Consider the following 24,168-nt stretch of genomic DNA (forward strand, 5'->3'; position numbering starts at 1 on the left):
AGCAGCACCGTTAGTTTGGGGGAGTAAACCCTAGGTTTATTATATATAGATAGCTAGATAGAAGCACTATGCATGCATGCCAGCCAGCTGACACCAGCAATAATTAAGGATACAACATTTCCATTTAGCTAGGTCGACGTGTCCAATGCAAGGGCGGGTTTCATTCATTTCTTTTCGTCATATATAATTCAATGCGGGTGGGTATAGTTCATACACCAGCAATGGTGGTGTACAAGTCCTCATAAATACTTAAAATACATTGTATAGTTCATACGATATGATCTACAATGTGAAATTTGACCAAGGATTTTTACCGGAAATATCCTATTATAAAGGAAAGATATTAAATAAATGTTTCGAAAATACTTGTTATGGTGAATCCGGTAACAATTATTCCTAAATTGTCAATTTATGCAAGTTTTTATGTATTGACAGTCATTTTTTTTAAAAAATAAACTGGGAGAATATACATTAAAAAACAATATGCATTTTGAATGTTGGAGCAGTACAACGTTGCTCCCCCACCCCACCCAACCATTTGTTTCTTTTAAGATCTTTCAAAATGAGAATAAACTAAATACATGTTCTAACATTTTGTCCATTCATTAACTTAGCTGCCCTCTAATCTCTCTATCTCCTTTGAGTATAGCTCAGTTGGCTAGGGCTGGAGGTGTGGCTCTCCATCTAGATTTATAAATTTTATCCTAGATATATATTATGTCTAGATGTATAGTAAAAATGTATGAATCTACAAAATCTATAACAATTAATAATTTAGGATAGAGAGAGTAGATACCTAGTCACGATCGTCTCGAGTATATATACGTCAAATGAAATACTAGAAGCAAACGCGTGCATGCAATCCCATTGACTTATCCAGCTCAGTAACTCTAGAGATATATAGTTAGCTCCTCCTTGTTTCCTTGAGGAAACTTTTGGATGTTTGGAAGTCGCGGTCGCAAAAAAAAAAAGAACAAAAAAAAGGTGGCCGTGCTGCCGACCGATCCGTATTGATCGAGCGCCGCGCCGTGCGTGCATGGCACTAGGGCAGCGCCGCGGGGGGCCGTACGTGTGCGTGACAGCTTGCTCTCTCTCTCATTCCCACGCAGCAGCCGAGCACCAACAGCTGGCTCTGCCTCCTGCGTCGTGGCGGTGGTGTACGTACCCACGTACGTACATACGTACTACTACTCTTCATTTTTTTTAAAGCCTCGATCGACTTTTACATATTTGGTTCAATTTAATTTTCCAAAACGTAGAACTGTTGAAAAGATATAAGAGGTTTATATCTTGAAATAATATGCGCATGCCAACCTTGCTACACGTAACGGTTCAACTCACATCCGACTGGCAATTTTCCAGTCAGCTAGCCCTATCAAATTTCCTAACCACGGCTGACTTTCTGGGTCAAAAGGATTTGAGTAATGTCCGAAGCTAGACATTTTATCACACGTGACCCAAAAAAAATATCAAGTTTGAATACATTTCAAACATACTCCTACTCTATAGCATCACATGCTATACCATTTAAAATTCTCAATACAGAACACACATTAATCCTCGAGAAGGGGAAAAAAAGTGCCATGTGCTTGCCCGACTCATGGACAGTACTGCACGGGAGGTATTTGGATCCTTACACTAAGTTTAGCTCGGGTCACATTGGATGTTTGTATCCTAATTAGGAGTATTAAATATAAACTAATAACAAAAATAATTGCATAAATGAGGGTTAATTCGCGAGATGATATTAAGCCTAATTAATCCATAATTAGCACATATTTACCGTAGGATCACATGTGCTAATCATGAACTAATTAGACTTAATTAGGCTTAATGGATTCGTCTCACGAATTAGCCCTCATTTATGCAATTATTTTTATCATCAACCCATATTTAATACTCTAATTAGCATAAAAAATCAGATGTGACCCGATCTAAACTTTTACTCCCCGGATCGGAGACAGTCACTGTCACCGATCCACCGTGCTGGTGCGCCTTCGTCCACCCACCAGCGTGAAACTTCACCCACCGCCATGTGCAGTTACCCTCTTACTCGCATATATGGCCACATATACACACACACAATACAAACGCATTTAGACGCTCACAAATACGCACACCAACTACACTCACGCCTATAAACTTGTATGAAAGGCAAAGTTACAATAGAAACCTCGTTAATGACAAACATACATCACAAGACACAGAATAAAATAGCCATATCAAGAAAATAAACAATGCTAATTCGTACATCATTCATGAGGTTACATTTTTACTTCTATCTATTTGAAAATGTGCTACCCGAAACATACATCAGAGAAAATATAATATACAATATCCCTCACAGGACTATTATATCAACAAAACAAAACAAAAAAAAAAGAACAGGTACGTACTGCACACCTCTTTATTGAATCATCATTTACCAGCGTTTCCTCTGGGCGTGATCAGTACGTGCACACGGTATGACGAATCCAATGGAATCAATAGGATCACAGCGTGAAATAGAAAACCCCAAAAGCTTATACATTCAAATAATGTTACAAGTGTAAGATCAAACAACATGAAAAATCGCAAAAATAGAAAAATAGGGGAGACAATATATTAGACCTGCTCATCATCTCATGAAGCTTTCTTCGTCTTGGCAATGCTAAGGAGGTCACCAAAAAGCTTGTCTTCAGGCTTCGTTGGCCGCATAGGTTGCCCCGTGGAGGGTGCAGGGGAGGGTGCCGTCTGGTAGGACGAGCTCATGCCCATGTACGAGTTGTCCTGCACTGAGAGGCCATACATCCTCTGGGACAGGTCGTTCGCACCAGGGTACCCATACGTTGCCGGCGTCCCCTGGTTGTAGTAATGTGCAGCAGCCACAGCTGGATGCTGCATGTAACCCGCCAACCGGCCACCATACATGGGCTGCTGTTGAGGCATTGCTCCATACTGTGCCCCAGGCATCTGTTGTGGGTACATCATGGCTGCCTGCGATCCACCATACATTTGTGGAGTTTGCATGCCGGGGAATTGCATGCCTGGCATGGGTGCTGGCAGTAGCGAACCAAACTGCTGGTTCCCGAAGCCTGGCTGCATCTGTGCTACGGCAGCATGGCCAGGTTGCATCGCTTGAGGCAGGACGACTCCTGGTTGGTTGTACATTGGCTGGGTTTGTGGGACTCCCATGTGGTTGATCTGTGGTTGCAGTGGCTGCTGCATGCCGCCTGCTGGCAGAGTGGGAAGAGGCTGCATACCTCCTCCCAGATGACCATTTGGCAATTCATTGCTTGCTGCTGACTGAGCTTCCCAAGGAGGTGGTGGAAGGGATCCGCTTTGATCATCTACAAAATTTGGATGCGATACTCACATTTTCTTCGGACGGAACAGAAGATGAATAGAGTACAGGGAGGGACAGATGTGATACAGAAAAAAAAAAAGAGAGTAAAGGTCTACATGACTTGCCATACCATAGTTCTGTGCTTGCTGTGGTGGGGGTGCCAGGGGACTGGCAACTTGACCATTCCAACCAGAACTCATGTTATTAAACTGGGATGCCTGATCATAAGATGTCCCAGGGTTCACAGTACCCCCATTTGGATAGAGCGCTGCCGCCTGCTGAGGCTGTTGTGACTGTAAAGCATGCTGGGCTGGAGTACCGTATGGCTGCGATCCTGGAATAGTGGAGCTTGAATTGAGACCAAAGGGGTCAGCTGGTTGAGCATTGCTGTTAGCAGTGTTGTTTTGCGAAAATGCATCAACAATTGCTAGCGCATTTTGATTTGATGGAGTAGAGTCAGCAAGAGGATCAGTGACTGGAACAAGTGCGAGCGGATTTTCTGCTGTAGTAGGGGTATCATCCCAGCTGAGAAGATCAATGCCAGGATCGGATTTTGGTGCAGAGGTTGCTGTGCCATTTGACACCGGTGGCGCTGGAAGCGCTAATTGCTCAAAAGGAGATTGGTCACTTGTACTGTTACAAGACAATGCAAAGAGAGGGTAGTAATTAGACAGTAATATGGAACACCTAATAAAATAGCAAGAAAAAGAAACTATGGAATTTGTCTATACTAAACAGCATCATTAGTTCAGAACATAGAATGCCTAGCTATGGTTGTCACTGAATCAAAAAACAATCCAACACTACTTTCTTGTTTTCAGCATTTATGCACAAAATCACACATGCATGAGTAACATCATTGTAAACATTATGAAGGTTTAAGAATATGCAAAAGTGATAGGAGCAAACCTTTGATTTGGCTCGTTTTTGGAATCTTGGCTTGTGGGATCCTCAATATCTATGAGTCCTTTTTCTTTGTCTTTGTTAGCATCCTGGTTTGCAGAGTCCTCAGTATCAACAAGTGTTTGCAGAGACTTTGGTTTTTTCTCCACTCGAACTGCAATGCCTGCTGCTATTGCATCATGCTTAGCAAGAACACGTTGCAAATCATCATTCAGTGCAAGCCCCTGTGACATGAGTTCCTCGTCCCTGCAGAATTTGGCAAACAACATTCTAGTATAAGCACAGCTGTTGTCTGGTGTATACACATTCTAATATCGGCAATATCTGCAGTGTAAAGCTATATACACATGATATTGCTCGTTAGTTGGGCCAAGAAATCACTGACAGTTTTAGGGGTCTCATTCACTGCCACAAGATATACTGTAAATTCAGAGAAAAGTCCACTCACGTGGAAGTATTAACTAGCTGCACCACTCTCTGCTTGTAATTGCGACACTGATCCACAAGCTCCACAATTACCTCCTGCCTTAGTCCCTGTGAATAGCATGTGAAAAGTATAATCAGTAAACCTTAACAAATCAAGAGGAGGTTAATAGGAATATAGCTGAGGCATTATTGCTTGAGTATGGCATAAATAATGGAAGCAAACCAAGTAATTGCATTTTTAACTAGAAATCACTGCTTTACTTCTACAGGGAATTTTCATTCATACCACCACTTGAGGGACACTTTACATCTAGCAAATATTCCTACTTCTATTTTAGTCCAATCTAAATGGGTGAAACTGATTAGCTAAAGTACAGGAGTGCCAACGTGCTCCTAGTCATAAAACTGGAGGTAGGCATGCTAACAATTAGTTTGCATGCTTCAGTACCAGCCCTTACCACATTACCATATACACCCTGTGCTTCAGAATTTCAAGTGAGATCCAATACATAAAATTGCTAAAGTATGTTCCACAGTACAGCATATTATAAGTTACAACAAGGTCATTTCTAAAACTTAAATTGGTCGGCACGTATTTCTCAAAACAAAACAAGATGGAAAATTCTTTTATGTATGCCATCATTATATTAAGAGAATCAATAAATTATAATGGCATGCTCGGTTGTGTTCGGCACAGCTGGCTGCAGCTGCGCTGCAGCTGCTGCTGCTGCAGCTGGCCCACAGCCAGTGTCCCAATTAGCAGCAGCTACAGTGCTGGGCTGCTGCAGCTGCAGCCGCAGCCAGCTGAAGCGAACAGAGAAATCTAGATGTCAATTTTCTATGCGGCAAGCTTCCATAAAAAAAAGACGCGTGCTAAGGGTACTTAGTACCTCTCTGTTTCCTGGGTCTAAAGCATTCAGCATCTCTGCTAGTACATCCATGATACCGCGAGCATTCTGAATCTCTGACATGCTGAAAATATAAGCATTAATTCAGTATAAATAAAAATGCATTCATGAAAAGAACAGGATGCATTATTCTTATGGAAATTTGTATGCCATTGAAAATGTACTGCTTTGCTCATGCTGTATCCCGAAGTCACTAATTGTGTGTATGCCTCTGGAATATGCGCGCGCGCTAATTTCTGTCCAGCCACACACACAAATACCGAGTTTGGCATACACACAAATATGCATGTTCTCAAGATGTCAAGATCTCCACTAGACACACTATGAGAGGGGGAAAATAGTTATAATGACTCGCGATCAGATTATGCCAAGAAGATTATATGGATATAGTGAAATAGTACCTACAGGTGCAGAAAATGAAAATGAAAAGTAAAAGAGCACACCTCAAAGCAGGAAAGTCATTGGCAGCAGAAGATTCAGCTTCATCTTGTTGATCAGGACTACGCATATTCCTTGCTACTTGAGACTGTCCATTAAACAAAGGCGCAGGTTTCTCGGATCTCTTGGGGAATTCAGCTCCAGCTCGCTGCAAGGGAGAAATATATGATCATAATTGTGTTAAATATACCACAAACCAATTGAGCTAACTGAAAACTTTTAACTGATAAATAATAGGACTTCAAAAGCATACCACCAACTCATGGTATGCCGCATAGTATTGCGGATATCTTGCACGTGGCCCCCCCAAAGTTTCTTGCCATGTATCTATTAGCACCAATACCTTCTCTTTAACACGAGGATCAGACTGTAACATGAGAAGAAAATGCAATCAGTAAGTTAAGTGGATCGTTACAATAATTATCATGGTTTTACAAACTCGAAGCATCCTGAACCTTCTTCTTGACTATCTTCACCATCTCATGTAATATATCTCTCTCAGCAACATGCATGTGGAGTATATCACCACAGTTCTTGATAACAGTTTCCAACAGCTGAAAATACAGAAATATTATGAGACAGATAATGAAAATATTTCGCAGCACATCCTGCAAAAGTAGTCCTGCACCAGCTACATCTACATATCTTGGATCTCCACAAACCATAGTTCTTGAGCTTGAACCAAACAGAAGAATTGGGTGTTGGTGATTTATTGGTGGATTGCACAAGAAAACAAATAGGAATAAAATTATCAGGGATTGAAGGCTAGAATAAATAGTGCAACCAGGTAGCAAGATGCTTAAGTATGCTAATGGTGTTGCAGGATACATGGGTATGATTACATGAGAGTAACTTGATAACCCATGAAACATAGGACAAACGATGTAAACATAAACTGGGCGAGGACCAGGGCCCAGGGGTTTGGTTTTACAGAAGCAACATAAAAAGACAAAAATCCTAAAATGACAGTTACCAATAGCCCACTGCACTTTGGAGTAGATGACAAGGTGAAGACAGACTTACAGTCAGTGCAAGGAGTTGAACTTTTGGATTTTTGTGCCCAATTCGTTTTTTTAGCGCCTTGACAACATCCTTTGATTGCCTGTTATATAAAAGGGTATGAAGGATCATTAACTGATAACCAAACGACTGGAAAAATAAATCAAATGTATCCTTTTAGCGAGAATAAAATGTACATGTATGCAAGCAACAATCATACATGTCAGATTCTTCGCTCGAGTGAAATAGACTATTTGATGTCGTGGTTCATGTTTTTTTGCGAATACATGAGGGATAAAAGGGGGCAATGTCTAAAACAGTCCTGCAGAATTAAAGCGACTACATAGGATGCAAAGACCATCCCTCTCTCCTTTAGAACAGTAGAATGGCATTTTGTCACCTCACATAATGATGAAGCATGAAGGACTCGGCAAATTGCCTAATTATCATTTCAACGAACGATGACTACATGAGAAAGTTGCTCTAACCATCCTTGGGGGAACCAAACCAAGCAGAGCGGTAACTGATCGTAGGAACCAGATTCGGCCCTCGCCACCCACGATCCTGGCAGGCAGATGGCCCTACTGCATCCCAATAACCGAAGCACTCAGCAGTCTCATCCCCGCTCAAATTAAATTAGACTCCCACCATTTCCGGAATGACGCCGTTCCACGGCATAAAATCACATTCCATCACGGAGCCCCGGCATGGGCGCCCCGAATCTGACGGGGAAACACCGAATCCTTGGGCGCAGCAGGCGGAATCTGGGCAGGGATCGGGGGAGATGAGAGGTGGCGGTACCCGGGGTCGCGGTTGCAGATGTCGCAGATCTCCATGTTCTTAGCCCAGTCCGGGCCGATGAGCATGTCGCTGGTGGCCCGGTCCACCATGGAGCCCGCCATGGGTGGTGAGGAGCGCGCTCACCCGGGCGGGGCGGGCGGCCCTGGCTGGCTCCGAAGGTGGCGGTGGCGGATCGGGGCCGGCGGCGGGTAGCGGCTGCCTGGCTGGAGGCTGCCGGGAACCACCACCGCACCGCGCACCGCAGCAGCAGCAGCAGGACCAGATTGGGCGCGTTCCTTTCGTGGTGATGGGCGGGGCGGCCCGCCCGCCCCCCCTCCTTTTTTTACCTTGCTCTGTTTTTTTCTCTCTCTCTCTCTTTCCTTCCTCCCCTGCGCGGAATTAGCCAGCTAGCTGTACAGTGCACGCGCGTGGGTGCCCGCTGCCGGAGAAGGCAAAGGAGGAGAAGGTGCTCCTATCCCTTATGCCAGCGCTGGCCAACCTAACAAATGCTGCTGCTGATGAGAAAGGAGACGCACATGCTTTATTGTTGGATGGTTCGTTGGATCACTGGATGAATGTGGCCGCTGTCCAGCCTGCTGCCTCTTCTTGCTTTATGGTGGAGCTCCATGGAACCTTCTTCATCTTCCTCCTCCATTTTTTTTTCAGTCCCAAAGGGTCAAAGCTTTACGCCTGCGTACCATTGTGCCTGTCAGAGATAAAAAAAAAAGATCCTGACGACGTTGCAGAACAAGATCGAGCGTTGCCAGCCGTTCGCGCCAACGCCGTGCCGTCAGCCCCGTCACACACGCAGAGACAGACAGCGCGCCAACCAACCGCCCACGCAAGACGGCAACGGCAACGGCAACAGCACGACGCGGGCCAAAAAAAAAAATACACACGCGCCTACCCAACCAAACCCAAACCCCAGCAAAATGGGCCCAGTCCGCCAAATCTCATTACGGCCCACGCGGCCACTCGGACCCGGCAGCCCGCAAAACCCCATCACAAACAAAGGAAAACCCAACGCCCCCTCCCCTCCTCTCCTCCATCCCTCCCCTCCCCTCCCCTCCCCTCCCCGCGCCGCCGCCGCCGCGCCCCCCCCGAACCCTAACCCCTCCTCCCGTCCTCCCCTCCCACACCATGGCGGCCCCCTACGACCGGGAGGACGGCCTGGCGCCGGCGCCGCCGCAGCACGCGCCGGACGCCTACGACCCCAACTACGTCCCGGACTCCGTCAAGACCTTCGTCGTGCACCTCTACCGCCACATCCGCGACAAGAACGTCTACGAGATCCACCAGATGTACGAGGGCGGTTTCCAGCGCCTCTCCGACCGCCTCTTCCGCGACGCGCCCTGGCCCTCCGCGGAGGCCGTCGCGCCCTACTGCGACGGCGACCACGTCTTCCTCCTCCTCTACAGGGAGCTCTGGTACCGCCACGCACACGCGCGCCTCTCACCGCTCACGGCGGCCCACCGCGCCGAGTCGTGGACCAACTACTGCGACCTCTTCAGCGTCGTCCTGCACGGCGTGGTCAACATGCAGCTGCCCAACCAGTGGCTCTGGGACATGGTCGACGAGTTCGTATACCAGTTCCAGAGCTTCTGCCAGTACCGCGCCAAGCTCAAGAACAAGACCGAGGACGAGCTGCAGCAGCTCAAGCAGTTCGACAAGGTCACTTCCTTCTTCCTTGCAATTCCGTTTGTCAGTTGTACACTTTTCTTATCTTGCCCCTGGCAGATGAATGCGTGGTTAGGGAATAATTTATCTTACTGAGATGAAATGAAATGTGCAGGCTTGGAATGTGTATGGCGTCCTCAACTACCTCCAGGCGCTGGTCGAGAAGTCCATGATCACGCAGATCCTTGAGAGGGAGAAGGAGGGCCTGGAGCAGTTCACCGCCACCGACGGCTACGACTACGAGGGAGGGAGCAATGTGCTCAAGGTGCTCGGCTACTACAGCATGATTGGGCTGCTCAGGATACACTGCCTCCTTGGGGATTACCACACTGGGCTCAAGTGCCTCGCACCCATTGACCTCAACCAGCAAGGGGTCTACACCATTGTCATTGGGAGCCACATCTCCACCATCTATCACTATGGCTTCGCAAACCTTATGATGCGCAGGTACACAAAGCCTACTTGCCTCACCATTGTTGATCCATAGGTACTTGTAAACTGAGTGCACTGAGTTAGACATATTACAAGCCATCCTTTGTCCAAATGCGGAGCCTACTGGTTTGTTTATTTTGGTCTAACTTCAATTTTATGTTAAATACAAATTGGTAGGTGTACTGAGGGATGGTTATATATCTCTCTTGAACATATTTTTTTGGTTGAAGCATTCACTTGTCCCATCAGATGAGCCTTACCAAATTCATTTCTTATGTGTTGTTCACATTAACACCAGGGGTTTGCTGCATATCATTAGGTTGCAAATAGTTGAAATATCATGCAAGTCTTTATGCAGTCTTGTATGCTGTTCTTAGGAATATCATCATCAGCTAATTTTGTTCTTGTGCCTTAGCTAGCTAAGCAATGCCAAGTGCTTTATGGTTAGCTAAAATTGCCCAGCTAGGCAGCACATTTGAATCATTTTATTTAACTGCATCCAAGATTTCAACACTTATTCTTGGATTGGGAAGACAAAATATGCGTTCCTTTTGGATCTCCTCTGTCATGGAATTGTCTAGTTGTTAATTCTCTTAGCTAATATATCATGTTTCTTGATAATTCTAGGTATGTTGATGCGACACGTGAATTCAACAAAATTCTGCTATATATCCTCAAGTACAAGCAGTACCACCAGAAGTCCCCTCAGTATGATCAGATACTGAAGAAAAATGAGCAGATGTATGCATTGTTGGCAATTTGCCTGTCGTTGTGCCCACAGAACAAGCTTATAGATGAAAATGTTAGCAGCCAGCTGAAAGAAAAGTATAATGACAAGATGACAAAGATGCAGAGGTATGATGATGAAGCATATGCTGCCTATGATGAACTATTCTCGTATGCTTGCCCCAAGTTCATTACTCCATCACCACCAGTTCTGGATCAGCCACTTACAAACTATAATCAGGTACAGTTTCCTGGTCAAAATGGTATTACTGTAATTCTTGCCTCGTGAGTATATTTTAGTTTTAGCCTTTTAGGGTGTTGCCGCACAATAAATGTTAGTACCTATTCTTTTTTATGCTCTGACCTGGCTTTTGTCAGACTTCATTTCTAGCTTACCTGATGGCACTAATAGGTTTTGTTGTTGTCTTTGACAGGATGCATATCGTCTTCAGTTGAAGTTATTCCTCTATGAAGTAAAGCAGCAGCAGTTGCTTTCCGGGATCCGGAGTTATCTGAAACTATATTCAACAATAACCATTGGCAAACTTGCCCAATACATGGAAGTGGATGAGGCAACACTAAAGTCTGTATGATCAGTAATCTACACTTCAGTTTACTGATTCTTTTTGGTGGTTTGTGTGTGATGAACTGGCTCAAATGTTTGGACAGGTCAATCCTGATGACATACAAGCACAAAATGCATGCAGTTGACAGTGATGGAAAGATAGTATCCAGTGCAGACTTTGATTTCTACATTGTTGAGGTAATGCTTTATAATGTTTGCCTTTATCCGAGTCACTTGTTAATATGTGGACATTTTCTCTTCAGAAGTCTAACGTTGTAGTACTAAATCAGTTTTTTTTCTTTGGTGATTAAATCTGCACCAAGTGACTAATTAGTTGAGCAACATTGAGCTGCTGTCACCTTTTGTGATGTAACTCGTTTGTGCACAATCTTAGAATCTCATTTGCTTGCACCTATTACAAACCTCGGCACATGTGCCGCACATAATACTGCACTAGTTTGTATGGCTAATTACTTGTACATTGTTTTCAATGGTGCAGGATATTATTCATGTTGTGGAGTCCAAACCTACAAAGAGTCATGGTGATTACTTTTTGAGACAAATTTTGAAGGTATTGCCTATCCCAGTTTGTCAAATTAATCCTGTAGCGGACTGGCCCCTCTGTTTCCATTTCTGTATGTTTTAGTTTTTGCTGACATCTAATCTGATTTCTACATCCACAGTTTGAGGAAATGATGGGTGAATTGGAGAAAGTACAGCTTGACTGAGCCTGGTAGTGATCATGGAGGAAAATGTCACTGCTTCCTTTTTGCTAATATAGGAAGCAGCATTTATGATGGCTGGTATTAGCGAGTTATGTTTGTGCCTTTTGTACTCCATGTGACTTAGTTGAGACCCGATCATTTTGTAATTTTCTTTTTTGCTGAATTCTACTTTGCAACTCGTTCAGGCTCAATTAGTTGAATTGGGATACTCATATGGGTCTGCTATTTGCCTGGATGGGCATATCAACATGCAAGAATGGTCTCGCTGTCGATTACTTTGTTATTGAGAAGCTATAAAGAAAATCTTCTCCTAGCTTGGACTAACATACAAGTCCAATTTGTGTTTCGCCTGCATCTGTTTGTAAAATGACTCCGTGCTGAAACCCTGACTTGATGTCAATGCGAGCAATTGCGTTCCCATAGGATGCATCTTTGACTCGTTACTCGTCGGATTCTGATGCTGTACAGAGCGAGCGTGGGCAGTGCATAAAAATTAGTAATGTTTGATCCACTAGGTTTCGATCAGATCAATACGTCAAAAAAAATACTTCCAGCCAAATTTGCATATGAAACGCTGGTGCTCTAATTTCATGGTCGATCTGCTGAAAACTAGAGAAAGTTGACTTAGACAAAGCTAAGACCACTTGTAATTTGAAATGGAGGGAATATAGAATAAAAATCTTCTGAAACACACAAGTACTCTCTTGAATATAGGTCACATATTATGTTTTTCAGAATTTACAACTCAGTATGATACAAAAGTGACATGGATGTATTTTTGACCTCCCGGTATGCAAAACAAAATTAAATGACTGAATGTAAGTAGACCAATTCGCAAAAGCACACGCACACAAAGTATACCAGACCGGTTTAGCTTGGCCTTGGCCTGGAAGAATGTGTGATGTGCAGAAGAAAGTGCCAAGAAACGTCTCCGATGTAAACTACTACTATTAACCAATAGTAAATTACAATTGAATGATACAAGGTTTTAACAGTCCACTGATACTGCCGCCTTTTGGAAGCTAGTTTCTGGGCTGACACTGTACGCTTAAATAACGGTGGCAATACACAGTAACGAATGAGAACAATGAGCTCTAGGAACATGCATGTACATACAGCTAATGTATTATTGGAACATATCTGGTGTATCTCTCACAAGTCTACCTATCGAAAACTTCTCAGGTTGGGGGAGGAAAGAATGGGTGAGCTAACAGATCTTCCGAGACAGCTGCTAAGTCTCTTATCTGCTGTTCTTGCAGGTGTGGAATATTCGTCGAAATCCAGGACTCGCGCCTCGGCCTGCAATATTGACTGGAATTAGAATGTTCGATCTTCGAAGATAAAACAATACCATATTGACCGTTGCAAGCGTTGCTCCCTAATTATGCACATTAATTTAAGGGTAATCAATATCATACTAATAGTTGCAATCACTGATCCCACACTACGACTTGAAATGGCTACACATACAATGATACTATGAGTAGTGTGAGCTATTCACATTAATTTAAGGCGAATGGAATCACTAAAAAATGGCAAACAGTTACGCTACAGTTTCCAAGAGAGATCATTTCATGATAAGTCAAATTACTAATTTAAGCAGTTGATGATTGCGCACCATGATTTTGGTCTGTGATTTTCTTGTCCCTGGCTCCTTGTCATCTGTATTTTCCTTGTTTTCCGCATCAGAGGGTCTGCTGCCGCTTGCTAGCACCTCACAGGCCTCCACTGCAGCAGCAGCACTGTGCTTACTTATCTGCTTCACTAACCCTAGCGCGTCATAAGTTCTGTCTGCCGGGCTGACAAAACCCTGTGAGGAGCATATGGGCACAAACAAAGATGTTAACCAAAACATACAAACAGAAGAAGCAGTATTCACTAGTTGCAAGTGCTGACAGCGTGAGCAATTAATCACAAAAGATACTTCTCTTGCACAATTCGAAACTAAGAAGCATAGGAACTTTTAGGAATTACTTCAAGTTTGAACTAAACCCTACAGATACGGATCAAATCCCCCTACCCAATCAAGCCCTTAGAATCAGTAACATGGTCCACCAGATTATATACTGACTGCAACAAGTTTATCTATTTATGACACAAAATAACTGTAAAAATAAAAGTAAAGAAATTAATAATGAATTTACCTGAAAGCTCATGTGCATATCTATATACCAAGGAGACTTCCATGCTGAAGGAGATTCCAGTCCTCTTTTGACACCTGGGGTATCAGCCAATCTAGCAAAAGCAGACAATAAGAACAAATTGCCAAAACACAGTGTTCTTCAGACTTCCAATTGTCTTAAATGAAGTTTTAGCTAGAAACAAATGATGTTTGAAAAAAAACAGAGAGAAGAAATCGTCAAAAGGCAGTGTTCTTTAGTGTTTGAAATAATTCCATTACATGGGTCAGGAGCTAAATGACTCATGATAACTTTTGACAGCAAATGCTTCTTGGTTTCAGAGTGCAGACGAAATCAATCACCAGGTCTTCTGATTTTCTAAATAAAATAGTCATTATTTGCAAAAAATGAAGTTCTCCATCCATGGACAAAACTAAACATAATTATTTTATTAATCTTTTTTCATGGCCCATTTCTTAGTTAAGGGGGACTTCACAAATCACAACTCTAAAATGTGTGCAAGGTAAAACTTCATCAGATTGACGCTTTCTAGCAACTAAAGGAGGGAATGGTCATTCACTAATTGCCAATTGTTGTGAAGCCTACGACAAGTTATTTTCATATACTCTGACGCCTGAAGTGATTAACTAACAAAAGAACAGATAATTAAAACCAAGGAACACAAGTGAGACCAGTGCAGTATCTTACAAGTTCACATATTCATAATCCGCGTTGATGCATGGTGATGATTTCTCAACAACTAGATCCGCAGGCTTTGATTTTGAATTAACTGCTTCCTTACAGAATGACAAAGATTCAGGCTTTGCACCATGATCAGTGGCAATGAGGTCATTGCAGTTATGCTCATGCTCAACCAGAATACCTACAGGTTGCTGCATTAAACAATATTGGTAAGAAGAAAATCAAGTGAAAAAGTTATTTAGCTAGTTGGCATACCATCAAGGTACATTTATGAAGGCCCCATTGCAGAAAGAACTCAGAAATTATATTGATGCTGTATTTTTCTTCTAAGGAGTATGATACTAACAACTGGCTAGGTACCATCAAGGAATTTGTTCAAATGTACTTACTGAATTGTCTGGCAGATCAGCATTAGGATTGGCGACATTTGGTGAGGAACATCGTTGCCCTCCTTCATCCACAAGTTGTTTGTTTCCTGCATTCTGTGCATCTCTGGCCTGTTCAGGTGCTCCATCGGAATTTTCCTTGTTACCATCAGAGAACTCAAGTTTCTTATCTAGATGTTTAAAAGAAGATTGCTCAGCACACACAAGCGATTCAGTAACAGTTGCTTCATCTTTGGTTGTATTCACGGAACATGTGGCTGTAATCATATAGGAGATGTCTGTCATCTCCTTTGCAATCCCAGATTTCTTCTCAATTCTTTTATCTGGAGTAGGAGATAATAGACCTCTGTGTCTTTTCTTCATTATTGATGGTGTGCATGGGAAGCTTTCGGCAGCAGTCTTTAGCGCATCTGGGCTTTCATCATGTGTTGGGGATCCCCATAATCTTAAAGGAGTGGGGACATTCATGGTTGACCGCATCCACTGCCGAATCCCAAGGGGACTAAATTCTTGCAGATCAGCAGAAGTTACAAGATCGCAACTGATAAATGGGACATCCACACCTGGGAACCGAGGAGGTTCGTAGAATAGAGCTCCCTCACCCTTCTTTTCATCGGGCACAGTCTCAATGTCTTTTGGTAACTGTTCTTTTGCTGTACTGGCCACAGCTTCTTCGGCATCTGTGGACTGTTGGCTCCTGCAGTTTGTAGTGTTCTCAATCATTGTGAAATCCCCAGGTCTGTCATCACTGCTGCCTGGTTTAGCTGATTGCTCAGCATCACAAAAAGAATTGTTTGAGCATGTGATCATCTCTGCTTCAGAATCCAGCATGTCCATTGGCTCAGATCTATTTCCAGGTGCACCAGGTAAACTATCTAAACACAGAAAAGAGGAAGACACTGTCACCAACGTACTCCGTTCATACACAGTTTCCATCACACTGGATGGATTTGATGTATGTAATGGGTATGGCTGTGCCAAAAAGTTGGTGTCCGTTTTAGAAGTATCTGGCAGTTGATTTAGTCCTGAAGAAGCAGCATCAACTGTATCTCCTGAAATTAGAGTTTGCAAGGACACGTCTTTCCAAAGTTCAGATTTCAGACTGTCAGCATCAGAGATTAAATGCAGTTTCTGCTCAGCATCAGAAACACTTGATAGCACAGAGACAGGCATTTCCTGTGCAACACCAAATGGTACCATAGAGTTTTCTTGATTTGATGTGCTACAAAGCGTTTGTTCATCCACAAACATAGAATTACCTGACCCTTCATGTACATCCATCTGCAGGTCCAATCTTTGAGAAAAAGACGAAGAAAGATGGTGATGCCCATCAGGCAAAGCGGATCCTACAGCCTCTGTGGAAGTATAGCATGTCCCCTGACACATAGAAGAGTGAGAGTCTTGTGCTTCGCTCTTGTTGGCATCCATATTTTCTTGTAAATCACAGCTCAAGGCCAAATTAGTGTTCTGAGCATTGCAACCACTATCTCCATTATTTTGTAGGTTCATAGTAGATAAAGAGTTGCATTGTGAAGGGCATTCGATCAGAGGGAGGCACGGGACTTGAGAAAGCAAGCCAGAAGATATGTATGAATCAACTTTTTTCTTTACCGAACTGTTCCAGTGATTTTTAATTGCGTTATCCGTCCTGTAGGGGAAATAGAATTTACTGATTCAATGATCTTGGTAGTCTAAAATAGTTCATTGCCTAACAATGAGAGTTATTTTTGAACTAGTAACATATAGCTAAATTATATTTGGTTGTAGACAGTGAGGGGACACCTTTGTGTTATAAAAATGGCAGTAAAGCATAAACAAATCATAGTGTGTCCTCTTTGCATAATGTAAAAGTTCACCATTTTTACTTGCTACAAAAGAGCATATCTATGACATTTATCAGAGATAAAACAGCTCCTTGGCTGATACTAAGGAAAATACATAGTTACCTTCCAGGTAGAAATTTTGTCAGTTCAGCCCATTTATTTCCATACATCCGATGAGCATGAATGAGAGTAATCTCCTCTTCTTGCGTCCATGCCTCCTTGTTTATGGCTGGGTTAAGATGATTGTGCCACCTGAATCAGATAAGGTAGTACATTGTTAAAGCAACTACAGTTATCAGCATCAATTAAGGTATGCAGATACATATTTGTAATACCCAAATCAAGTGAGTTTACAAAGGCATATTCTATAATGCCTAGATCGCAGTGAGTCAACAAGACATGCTCGCAATGTCAAAAGCTGAGATAGCTAATTAAGACTGCATCTTTACAGACTTTAAAAGGTTAATGTTTAGTAATGCTACTACTGTGGCGCTGCTGTTACTGGCTTTGCAAAGTCGATAGAAAAAACAGCTACTACCAATAATACTGTGCAAAAGCATCATAGGTCTAAGCAACACTCCATGAGCTAACTTTTGCAGTTCATTTATCAAATATGAAGTTATATAGACCACGGTTGCAAAGGGAAAAAAACTTTTCTTAGATGCAAGCTTAATGAAACTTGAAGTAAACAAGAAACTTCCTATGACATACCGTTCCCGGCATTGCTTTCCTATGCGTCCAGGCAAAGCTTGAGCAATGGTCGACCATTTCTTTGGCCCATATTTGTTTACCATCTGAACTATGATTTCATCTTCCTATAAACAGACAGACAACAGATTTATGTTAATATATCACACTGAATCGGTGATCATAAGAACAGAGCCTTTTTTGTCCCAAGAAAATTGGGTCAGCTAATGCTTCATCAATAGTAATTACAAATAAAGCCATTGAAAATAAAATAAACTAGGGTACTTACTTCTTTCGACCATGGCCCTTTGACCAATTCAGGATTTAGAACCTTTTGCCACCTGTGCAAACACTGTACGTCGGTTCTGTCTGGAAAACATTCCGCTGGAAAAATAGAAGACATTTTGTCAAGGCTAAGACTTACAGCAAGAGGCAGCAAAGGGTTCTTGTTGACAGAAGCAGAAGAACAAATGGTAGAGAGCATAAGTTAATAAAGCAAGGCAATGCTCTCTTTTGCATGAACATACATAAGTGAGATTTGAAAAATACACGGCTTGGTATATGTAGCCCCATTGCTCTAGATTATCGTAGGATAAACATCGCAACATATCACAGTGTTGAGAATCATTGTGAAAACAGTCAGTTTGAACTTTGAAGTGCATAACATCTCCTGAATAACTACGATGCAACTGCCAAACTGTTCCTGTGGACAAGAATTATTGACAATGTTCCCTAACGATAAAGCACTGTAACCATATCTAATAAGGACAGGAAATTAGCATCATGGTAGAAAATGCATTTCGTAGGCATTGGTGTGTTTCTGGATATATGGTTTCCTTCTGGATATATATATATATATATATATATATATATATATATATATATATATATATATATATATATATATATGGTCATTTCTGTTTACACATATGAAATTCCAACACAGAACAGAACTTTGGTAGAAGTGCAAATGAAGAAATAAAAATACAAGACAGAGTTGCAATGAAAATGAGTTGAGCAAATATACTACTTTGTCTTCTGCATATAGCATCGATCCATAGAACGTACCTATCTTTTTCCAGTTTTTCCCTTGGTATGTCTGAACCGCACGGGACAATATAGAATCCTACATTTTAGTAGCAAACACGTACAATATTACACATTCAGTAAATAAACCAAGGCAAAAAAATTGTACACACAGTCACAGCAATGAGGCTTGTACAGCATACCTCTTCGGGTGTCCAATTTCCTTTGGTAGAACGCCGGGTTGGACCAGTGGTCCTCCTAAAGATAAACAGGCAGATAGCCACAAGTAAATTTAGTACAACATACTGTTCATGCTTAGAGAAAAAGTTTTTGATTCTTTTACCCATTCAGTGATCGTTGCCTCTGCGGCTCATGGCTGTTTTCCCCTTCACGAGAAGCTGGCGGAAGTCCAGGATCCTCTCCACCCTTCTTTGCGACTTTTGCTTTGTCACTTGCCATGATTACTGTAAGAGCGTTGCATTTAAAATGTAACAATTTATCATCATATTGTGGATTATCACAAACATAACAGCAGAAATCAAATAATCACTAGAGAAGAAAGAACAAATCCAAAGCAAAACCACCGCAAGCATCATGAACATAATCCATCATCTCAACAACAGGCAACCCACCCATAGAACCTAACGAATCCTCTGCCCACCACAATAGCATTGGAACTACTATCTCCGTGCAAGCGCGGCCAAAGATGATGACGATGACCACAAGCTGATGAATCCTCCACCTCCCCAAGAGCACTGCAACCACTAATTAAAGGCACAGCCTTGGCCATGATAATCCAAAGGCACATCGCCTCAAGCAACAAGATCCTTATCTCTCATTTCAATAACATGCTGCCCACACATCCCCTCCCTTGAAGCATACTGCCTTTCACCCTTCATGCCGGCCACTTGCCGATACATCGTAGAGGACTGATGACTCCAAGCCAGCACTGAGACAGTAAGGCAAACGAGTGCTTGACTCAGATTCCGCCCAAATCTCAACCAAACGCGACTCCGGGAAAAGGAACCTCCGAGTCCGCCGAGCTCTAAGCCGCGAGATCTCGCCTCTCCACCCAATCCACCTCCACCACCCACATCTCACACGGCAACCATAACAACAACCAAAAAACACTCACTTGACATACTCCCATCACCGGATTCCCCAAGAATACACAACAAAACAAGCGAGATCCCACGAGTCCACAATCATCATAGGATGAATTTCGCGATTGCCCCCGAACAGGGAAATCCCTAGTCTCCCCAAATCATCCACCGACTTCATCCTAGGATTAAGACCGAAAACGCTGAAAGATCTCATCTCACCCCGTACCTCCGTGACCGACGCGAGCAGCGAGCACCCTCCGGCAACCGAGCCGCGCCGCATCCAATCCCGCGCCCGCGCGCGCGTCCTCGGCCGCTCCAACCGCGCCCGCGAGAGCCGACGGAGCGGGGGAGGCGCCGCCCACTCGACCGACGCCTTCGTCTCGCGTCGCGTCCGCCTCGGAGGTTTCAAATTTGGGGAGGAGGCAAGGCGAGGATGCTTCGAATCAACCCTACTGCCGCTTGACGTGTTGGGGGTGGGTGCTCTCTAGAGAGTGACGGGGAAGGGGGTGCGGGGTGGGAGATGGACGGTGGGGGATGGTTACCGGCGGAAGCAGCCGCATCGGGGCCGTCCGTGCCGCTGACTCGCCTGCCGCGTCGGCAATATTTGAATGCCAACGGGTGGGATACCGGCTGGGACGGGTGGGTGGGCGCGTGGCAAGTGTGAATTTAACGGGCGTTACCGGTTCCTCTGCTGGTTTTCGAATTTGGAAATTGGCCGAAGACGGTAATTATGCCACTGTAAAAGGGAATAAACGAAAATTTATAGCATGTCATTGGGAAAAATTGGTGGTTTAACCTTGTTAAAAATTACTGTTGATTAATTCATGTTTAGCAAGGATCAATGTTGGTGGTTTTCTATTTTTTTTCGTTCCTTGTGGTAGAACCTGGTTCGAGTCCACGACTCAACACTGGTGCTCGCATTTTCCTAAATTTATTCCAGGATTTACCCAGCATTATTTTTTCAGTGGTAAGCGATGTGCTCGACGAATGTGAGGCGCTAGTGGTGACTTCGTCTATTTTGAGGATTTGCCGGCTCGGTCTACGAAGGTGAGTGTGCTGCGTGTATGTGACCATCTGCGTCTCTACTGTGTGATTCGAAAAAAAAGACGTGCAATACTTTTGAAGAAGCTAGATGCATTTTTCAACCGTGCTTATTTTTATCGACGAAGGATAAATGTATAGGGTTGTAAATCCATTAGATTGGCAAAAAAATGTACGTAGATGGTAGTATTGGATACAAGTCTTCTCATGGGTATTAAGTTGTTGCCTAATTACTTTGACAATGTGTTGGCAGATATTGGTTCCTAGGGAGAAAAAACGTAAGTGTCATATAAATATAAATTCATCATCTTGCCAAAAGCATGAACAAATCAGTGATTCACCTACTGCGCATGCACTACCGCTACAATAGGAAATTTTGCCTTGCCATGAGCAATGGACAACGGCAGATACATCTTCCACTACTGGAAAACTGAACATTCGTTCTGAGGCTCAGTATCGGTTGCATTTTAGCTCGTACTAATGTGAGCATGAGTATAGGGCCTAACGGATAGTCTTCGAGGAGCCCCCGTGACCCCTTATAGTACTCGGTACTAAAGTGCCTAGTACCGGGTGGAGCCTCCACCTGCCGCCTACCACCGCTTCTTATCCACCCGCCGCCTGCCGCATCCATCCATTCATATCTCTCTCCTCTATCGCTCTTCCTCTCCCATCTTCCTTCCTCTCCCGGCCGCTTCCTCTCCCTTCCTATCTCCTTGCTCTCACCTCACCAACCCCTTCATATGCTTCCCCTCCCCTCCTCCCTCCGCTTGCCCGTCACCGGCAGTGAGGAGCAGCGGCAGGGCGAGGTGAGGCGGCAGCGGCAACGGCGGGCGGGCGGGGGCAGCGGGAGCGACGACCGCGGGAGGGAGGGGGCGGCGGGAGGAGGAGGGTGGCGGGGCGAAGGAGGTCAGGAGGTGGAGGATAGAGAGGCGGAGGATAGCGGGGCGGAAGAGGACGGAGGGCAGCATGGCGGAGGAGGGTGGGAGGCCGAGATCGGTGGGCGGGTGGTGGGGGCGGGTGGGGGGGTGGGGGCTGCGGGAGGCTAGGGTCGGTGGGGGATTTCAATTTTTTTTTTTAATACCCCTTTAGTACCGGTTGCGAAACGGTACCAGTGATTCGTCCCAGAGAGATGATGTACTGGACTCAATTCCAATCAGTTTTTTGGATTGGTGAGAATTGGTTGGGACGATGCCGGGAGCACCAATCTAGGCAAATTCTATCATTGTTACTTCTTGCGGATTGGGAGCTTTGAAACGAGCGAAATGCCACAATGTGACGCTACTCATTGTCATTTCCCTTTTTCTTTCTGTAATTTTGTAAAATTTTTGACTCTCTGCTCTGTCAATACAAGCTTGACATAAAATCACCCGGCCAGCAAAAAAACAAGAGTAAGATACATGAATGGTCACCGTAATTCTCAGTGTGTTTCAGTTTAGCCATTATACTTACAAAAGTGTAAGGGGTGGACACCCCTTGCTAAACATCTTTGCTAAACTATAGTTGCTAAACTTTAGTATTTTTTGGTTGCTAAAGCTTGCTAAACTTAGCGCTGGACACCTTTTGCTCCTCATTATTGCTTGTCTGGTCCCTCTCTCCCTCCCCCCTCGCATTAAATAAGGGCAGACAGGTCCTTCTACACCTTATTAAATGATGTTTAGCTTATGGATCCAAACAACCATGGCTAAAGTTTAGCAACTCAAGTTTAGCTACTAAAGTTTAGCAAACGGATCCAAACACACCCTAAATCATGGTCTAAGGTTGCTTGACTGCATCGATACGCTCTCTAGCCATACGTATTTGAGTGATGGCGTCAAGCATGGCCTAATGAAGTTTTTCCTTTTGCAAAAAAACACATGAATAACTATGAATTGCTCCCTCCGATTCGACAAATAAGAAAGAGTAAAAATGCCGGATAAGAAAGGCATCACTGTCCACGCTCCGCCTCACATGCTTGCGACCCCGTGTCACTGGACGCCAGCGATAGCACTCCGGCCAACATAGTCTCCATAACTCCGGGCAGCATTCTCGATTAGTGTGTTTGCGCTCCGCTTGCGGCGCTCGGCACCGCGCTCATGGTCCTCGACGTCTGGATGTGCATCTCGTAGCCCTTCAACTCTACCAGCCATCTCGTATCAAGATCCTCAACAATATCTTCAATCACTAGAGGCGGCCATTTGTCCATCTCATGGATAATGTGGGGAAAAACAACCCGCTACAAGAGATGGTTGAAAAGATAGACTAGTTTGAGGCAGACATTGAGATTGGGATAGAGTCAAATAGGGAGAGGAGGGAGAAGAACAGGGAGAATACAAAAGAAGATGAAGAGATGGAGAAGGAGAATGGAGGAATGAGGAGGCGAGATGTGTGTAGTTACCTAATCCTCCCAGGATGGATAAACTTGGAAGAATACTCCCTCTGTCCCATAATAAGTGTTCTTTTAGAAAATTTCAGACCAAATAGTGTGGATGGAAAATATCTTATATACCCCTAATCAATCTATACTTGGCTTTGGTAGATGAGCTGGGCGCATAGATTCCTGGGTCTAATTAATTTAATTAATTATGCATGCTACCCAATCAGCACAATGCTTTTTGTCTCATGAACTGGGTCGAAGGTAATGAATTGGCCTTTTTTATATGGTCTGAAACTTAAAAAAAGCACTTTTTTGTGTGACAAAATTTAAACTTGAAAAAAAATATTTATTTTGGTACAGAGGGAGTAGTCCTCAGGATGCTCAAAAGTATACTTTTATCAAAAAATCTAGCTACACCACGACATTCCTACAATATCAAACATTTACAATTAATAAATTCAGAACATTTTTCCAACGGTTTATTTGCAAGCAACCAAACGTACGGCGTGCAGATCTGCCTGCTCCGGCCGGGGCTGCCGTACCTGATGTTAATCCGCCGTACGACGTTGAGATAGAGATAGATCTCTGCAGTATCCCTGCCAGTGCGTTCTTCCCCACGCAGCGCCTCCTACTTCATTTTGCAATTATAAAATGCCTCCTCCCTCCGATATGCCAAGTGCATGCCGATGCCTGGAGCCGGCGGCGGCGCTCCCGCATCGGCCGCCATCCATGCGAAAGCTTCATTCCGATTGCTGAGCTTTAGCTGTCTGCCGGTTCTTGACAAGTGCGAGAGAAGCAAGAAAAGAAGAAGATAAGGAAAACAAAAGCGGCCGGAGAGCTTGCAGAGTGCAGACCAACCAACCAAGGCGTCGGTGCTTGCGTCTGTCTGCTTCTACGTGGGCTGACCTGCCTTGCATCTGTCTGGAACGAGAAGCGGAACGAGCGACGTGCCAGCACGCATCGTGCTTCTTTCTGATGAGAACACATGCATGCATTTTCTTCCTTGTTGTCATCTTCTAACTG

General features: G+C 43.9%; 3 protein-coding genes across 4 annotated transcripts; 1 reads left to right on the forward strand and 2 right to left on the reverse strand.

Annotated features, from left to right (window-relative positions):
- Positions 1–2,393: 2,393 nt before the first annotated feature.
- On the reverse strand, positions 2,394–8,359 carry LOC117857331 (TOM1-like protein 9). Its single transcript, XM_034739952.2, has 10 exons — positions 7,801–8,359; positions 7,024–7,102; positions 6,456–6,554; positions 6,254–6,367; positions 6,006–6,148; positions 5,545–5,626; positions 4,677–4,762; positions 4,235–4,474; positions 3,456–3,958; positions 2,394–3,329 (listed from the first exon to the last, which is right to left on the reverse strand). The coding sequence occupies exons 1-10, from the start codon at positions 7,899–7,901 to the stop codon at positions 2,623–2,625; spliced, it is 2,154 nt and encodes a 717-aa protein (XP_034595843.1). The 5' UTR covers positions 7,902–8,359; the 3' UTR covers positions 2,394–2,622.
- A 499-nt stretch (positions 8,360–8,858) lies between these two features.
- On the forward strand, positions 8,859–12,217 carry LOC117856675 (uncharacterized). Its single transcript, XM_034739028.2, has 7 exons — positions 8,859–9,450; positions 9,572–9,903; positions 10,516–10,855; positions 11,049–11,197; positions 11,284–11,377; positions 11,679–11,750; positions 11,863–12,217. The coding sequence occupies exons 1-7, from the start codon at positions 8,920–8,922 to the stop codon at positions 11,905–11,907; spliced, it is 1,563 nt and encodes a 520-aa protein (XP_034594919.1). The 5' UTR covers positions 8,859–8,919; the 3' UTR covers positions 11,908–12,217.
- A 617-nt stretch (positions 12,218–12,834) lies between these two features.
- On the reverse strand, positions 12,835–20,217 carry LOC117856674 (transcription factor MYB3R-1). 2 transcript variants are annotated; one of them, XM_034739027.2, is made up of 12 exons: positions 19,978–20,217; positions 18,992–19,112; positions 18,852–18,906; positions 18,691–18,748; positions 17,912–18,006; positions 17,647–17,750; positions 17,059–17,187; positions 15,116–16,760; positions 14,733–14,917; positions 14,049–14,139; positions 13,523–13,714; positions 12,835–13,203 (listed from the first exon to the last, which is right to left on the reverse strand). In XM_034739027.2, exons 2-12 carry the CDS (start codon positions 19,105–19,107, stop codon positions 13,069–13,071), a joined length of 2,805 nt encoding a protein of 934 aa, XP_034594918.1. In that variant the 5' UTR covers positions 19,108–19,112; positions 19,978–20,217; the 3' UTR covers positions 12,835–13,068. The 2 variants fall into 2 exon arrangements, with proteins under 2 accessions (XP_034594918.1, XP_034594917.1); XM_034739026.2 differs by having other exon boundaries at positions 19,971–20,217.
- Positions 20,218–24,168: the final 3,951 nt, after the last annotated feature.

This window comes from Setaria viridis, chromosome 5 (assembly GCF_005286985.2).
Source record: "Setaria viridis chromosome 5, Setaria_viridis_v4.0, whole genome shotgun sequence".
NCBI classification, from domain to species: Eukaryota; Viridiplantae; Streptophyta; class Magnoliopsida; order Poales; family Poaceae; genus Setaria; species Setaria viridis.

Excerpts from the sequence above, each read along its gene's own strand:
- LOC117857331 (XM_034739952.2), bottom strand. The coding sequence starts at position 7,901 with ATGGCGGGCTCCATGGTGGACCGGGCCACCAGCGACATGCTCATCGGC. Across the intron at positions 7,103-7,800 it reads ATCTGCAACCGCGACCCCGG|GCAATCAAAGGATGTTGTCA; the intron begins GTACCGCCACCT and ends TTTATATAACAG. Across the intron at positions 4,475-4,676 it reads CAGCTAGTTAATACTTCCAC|GGACGAGGAACTCATGTCAC; the intron begins GTGAGTGGACTT and ends CAAATTCTGCAG.
- LOC117856675 (XM_034739028.2), top strand. The coding sequence starts at position 8,920 with ATGGCGGCCCCCTACGACCGGGAGGACGGCCTGGCGCCGGCGCCGCCG. Across the intron at positions 9,904-10,515 it reads GCAAACCTTATGATGCGCAG|GTATGTTGATGCGACACGTG; the intron begins GTACACAAAGCC and ends TGATAATTCTAG. Across the intron at positions 11,198-11,283 it reads GTGGATGAGGCAACACTAAA|GTCAATCCTGATGACATACA; the intron begins GTCTGTATGATC and ends ATGTTTGGACAG.
- LOC117856674 (XM_034739026.2), bottom strand. The coding sequence starts at position 20,031 with ATGCGGCGCGGCTCGGTTGCCGGAGGGTGCTCGCTGCTCGCGTCGGTC. Across the intron at positions 13,715-14,048 it reads ATATGCACATGAGCTTTCAG|GGTTTTGTCAGCCCGGCAGA; the intron begins GTAAATTCATTA and ends TGCTCCTCACAG. Across the intron at positions 13,204-13,522 it reads AATCACAGACCAAAATCATG|GCCGAGGCGCGAGTCCTGGA; the intron begins GTGCGCAATCAT and ends TCAATATTGCAG.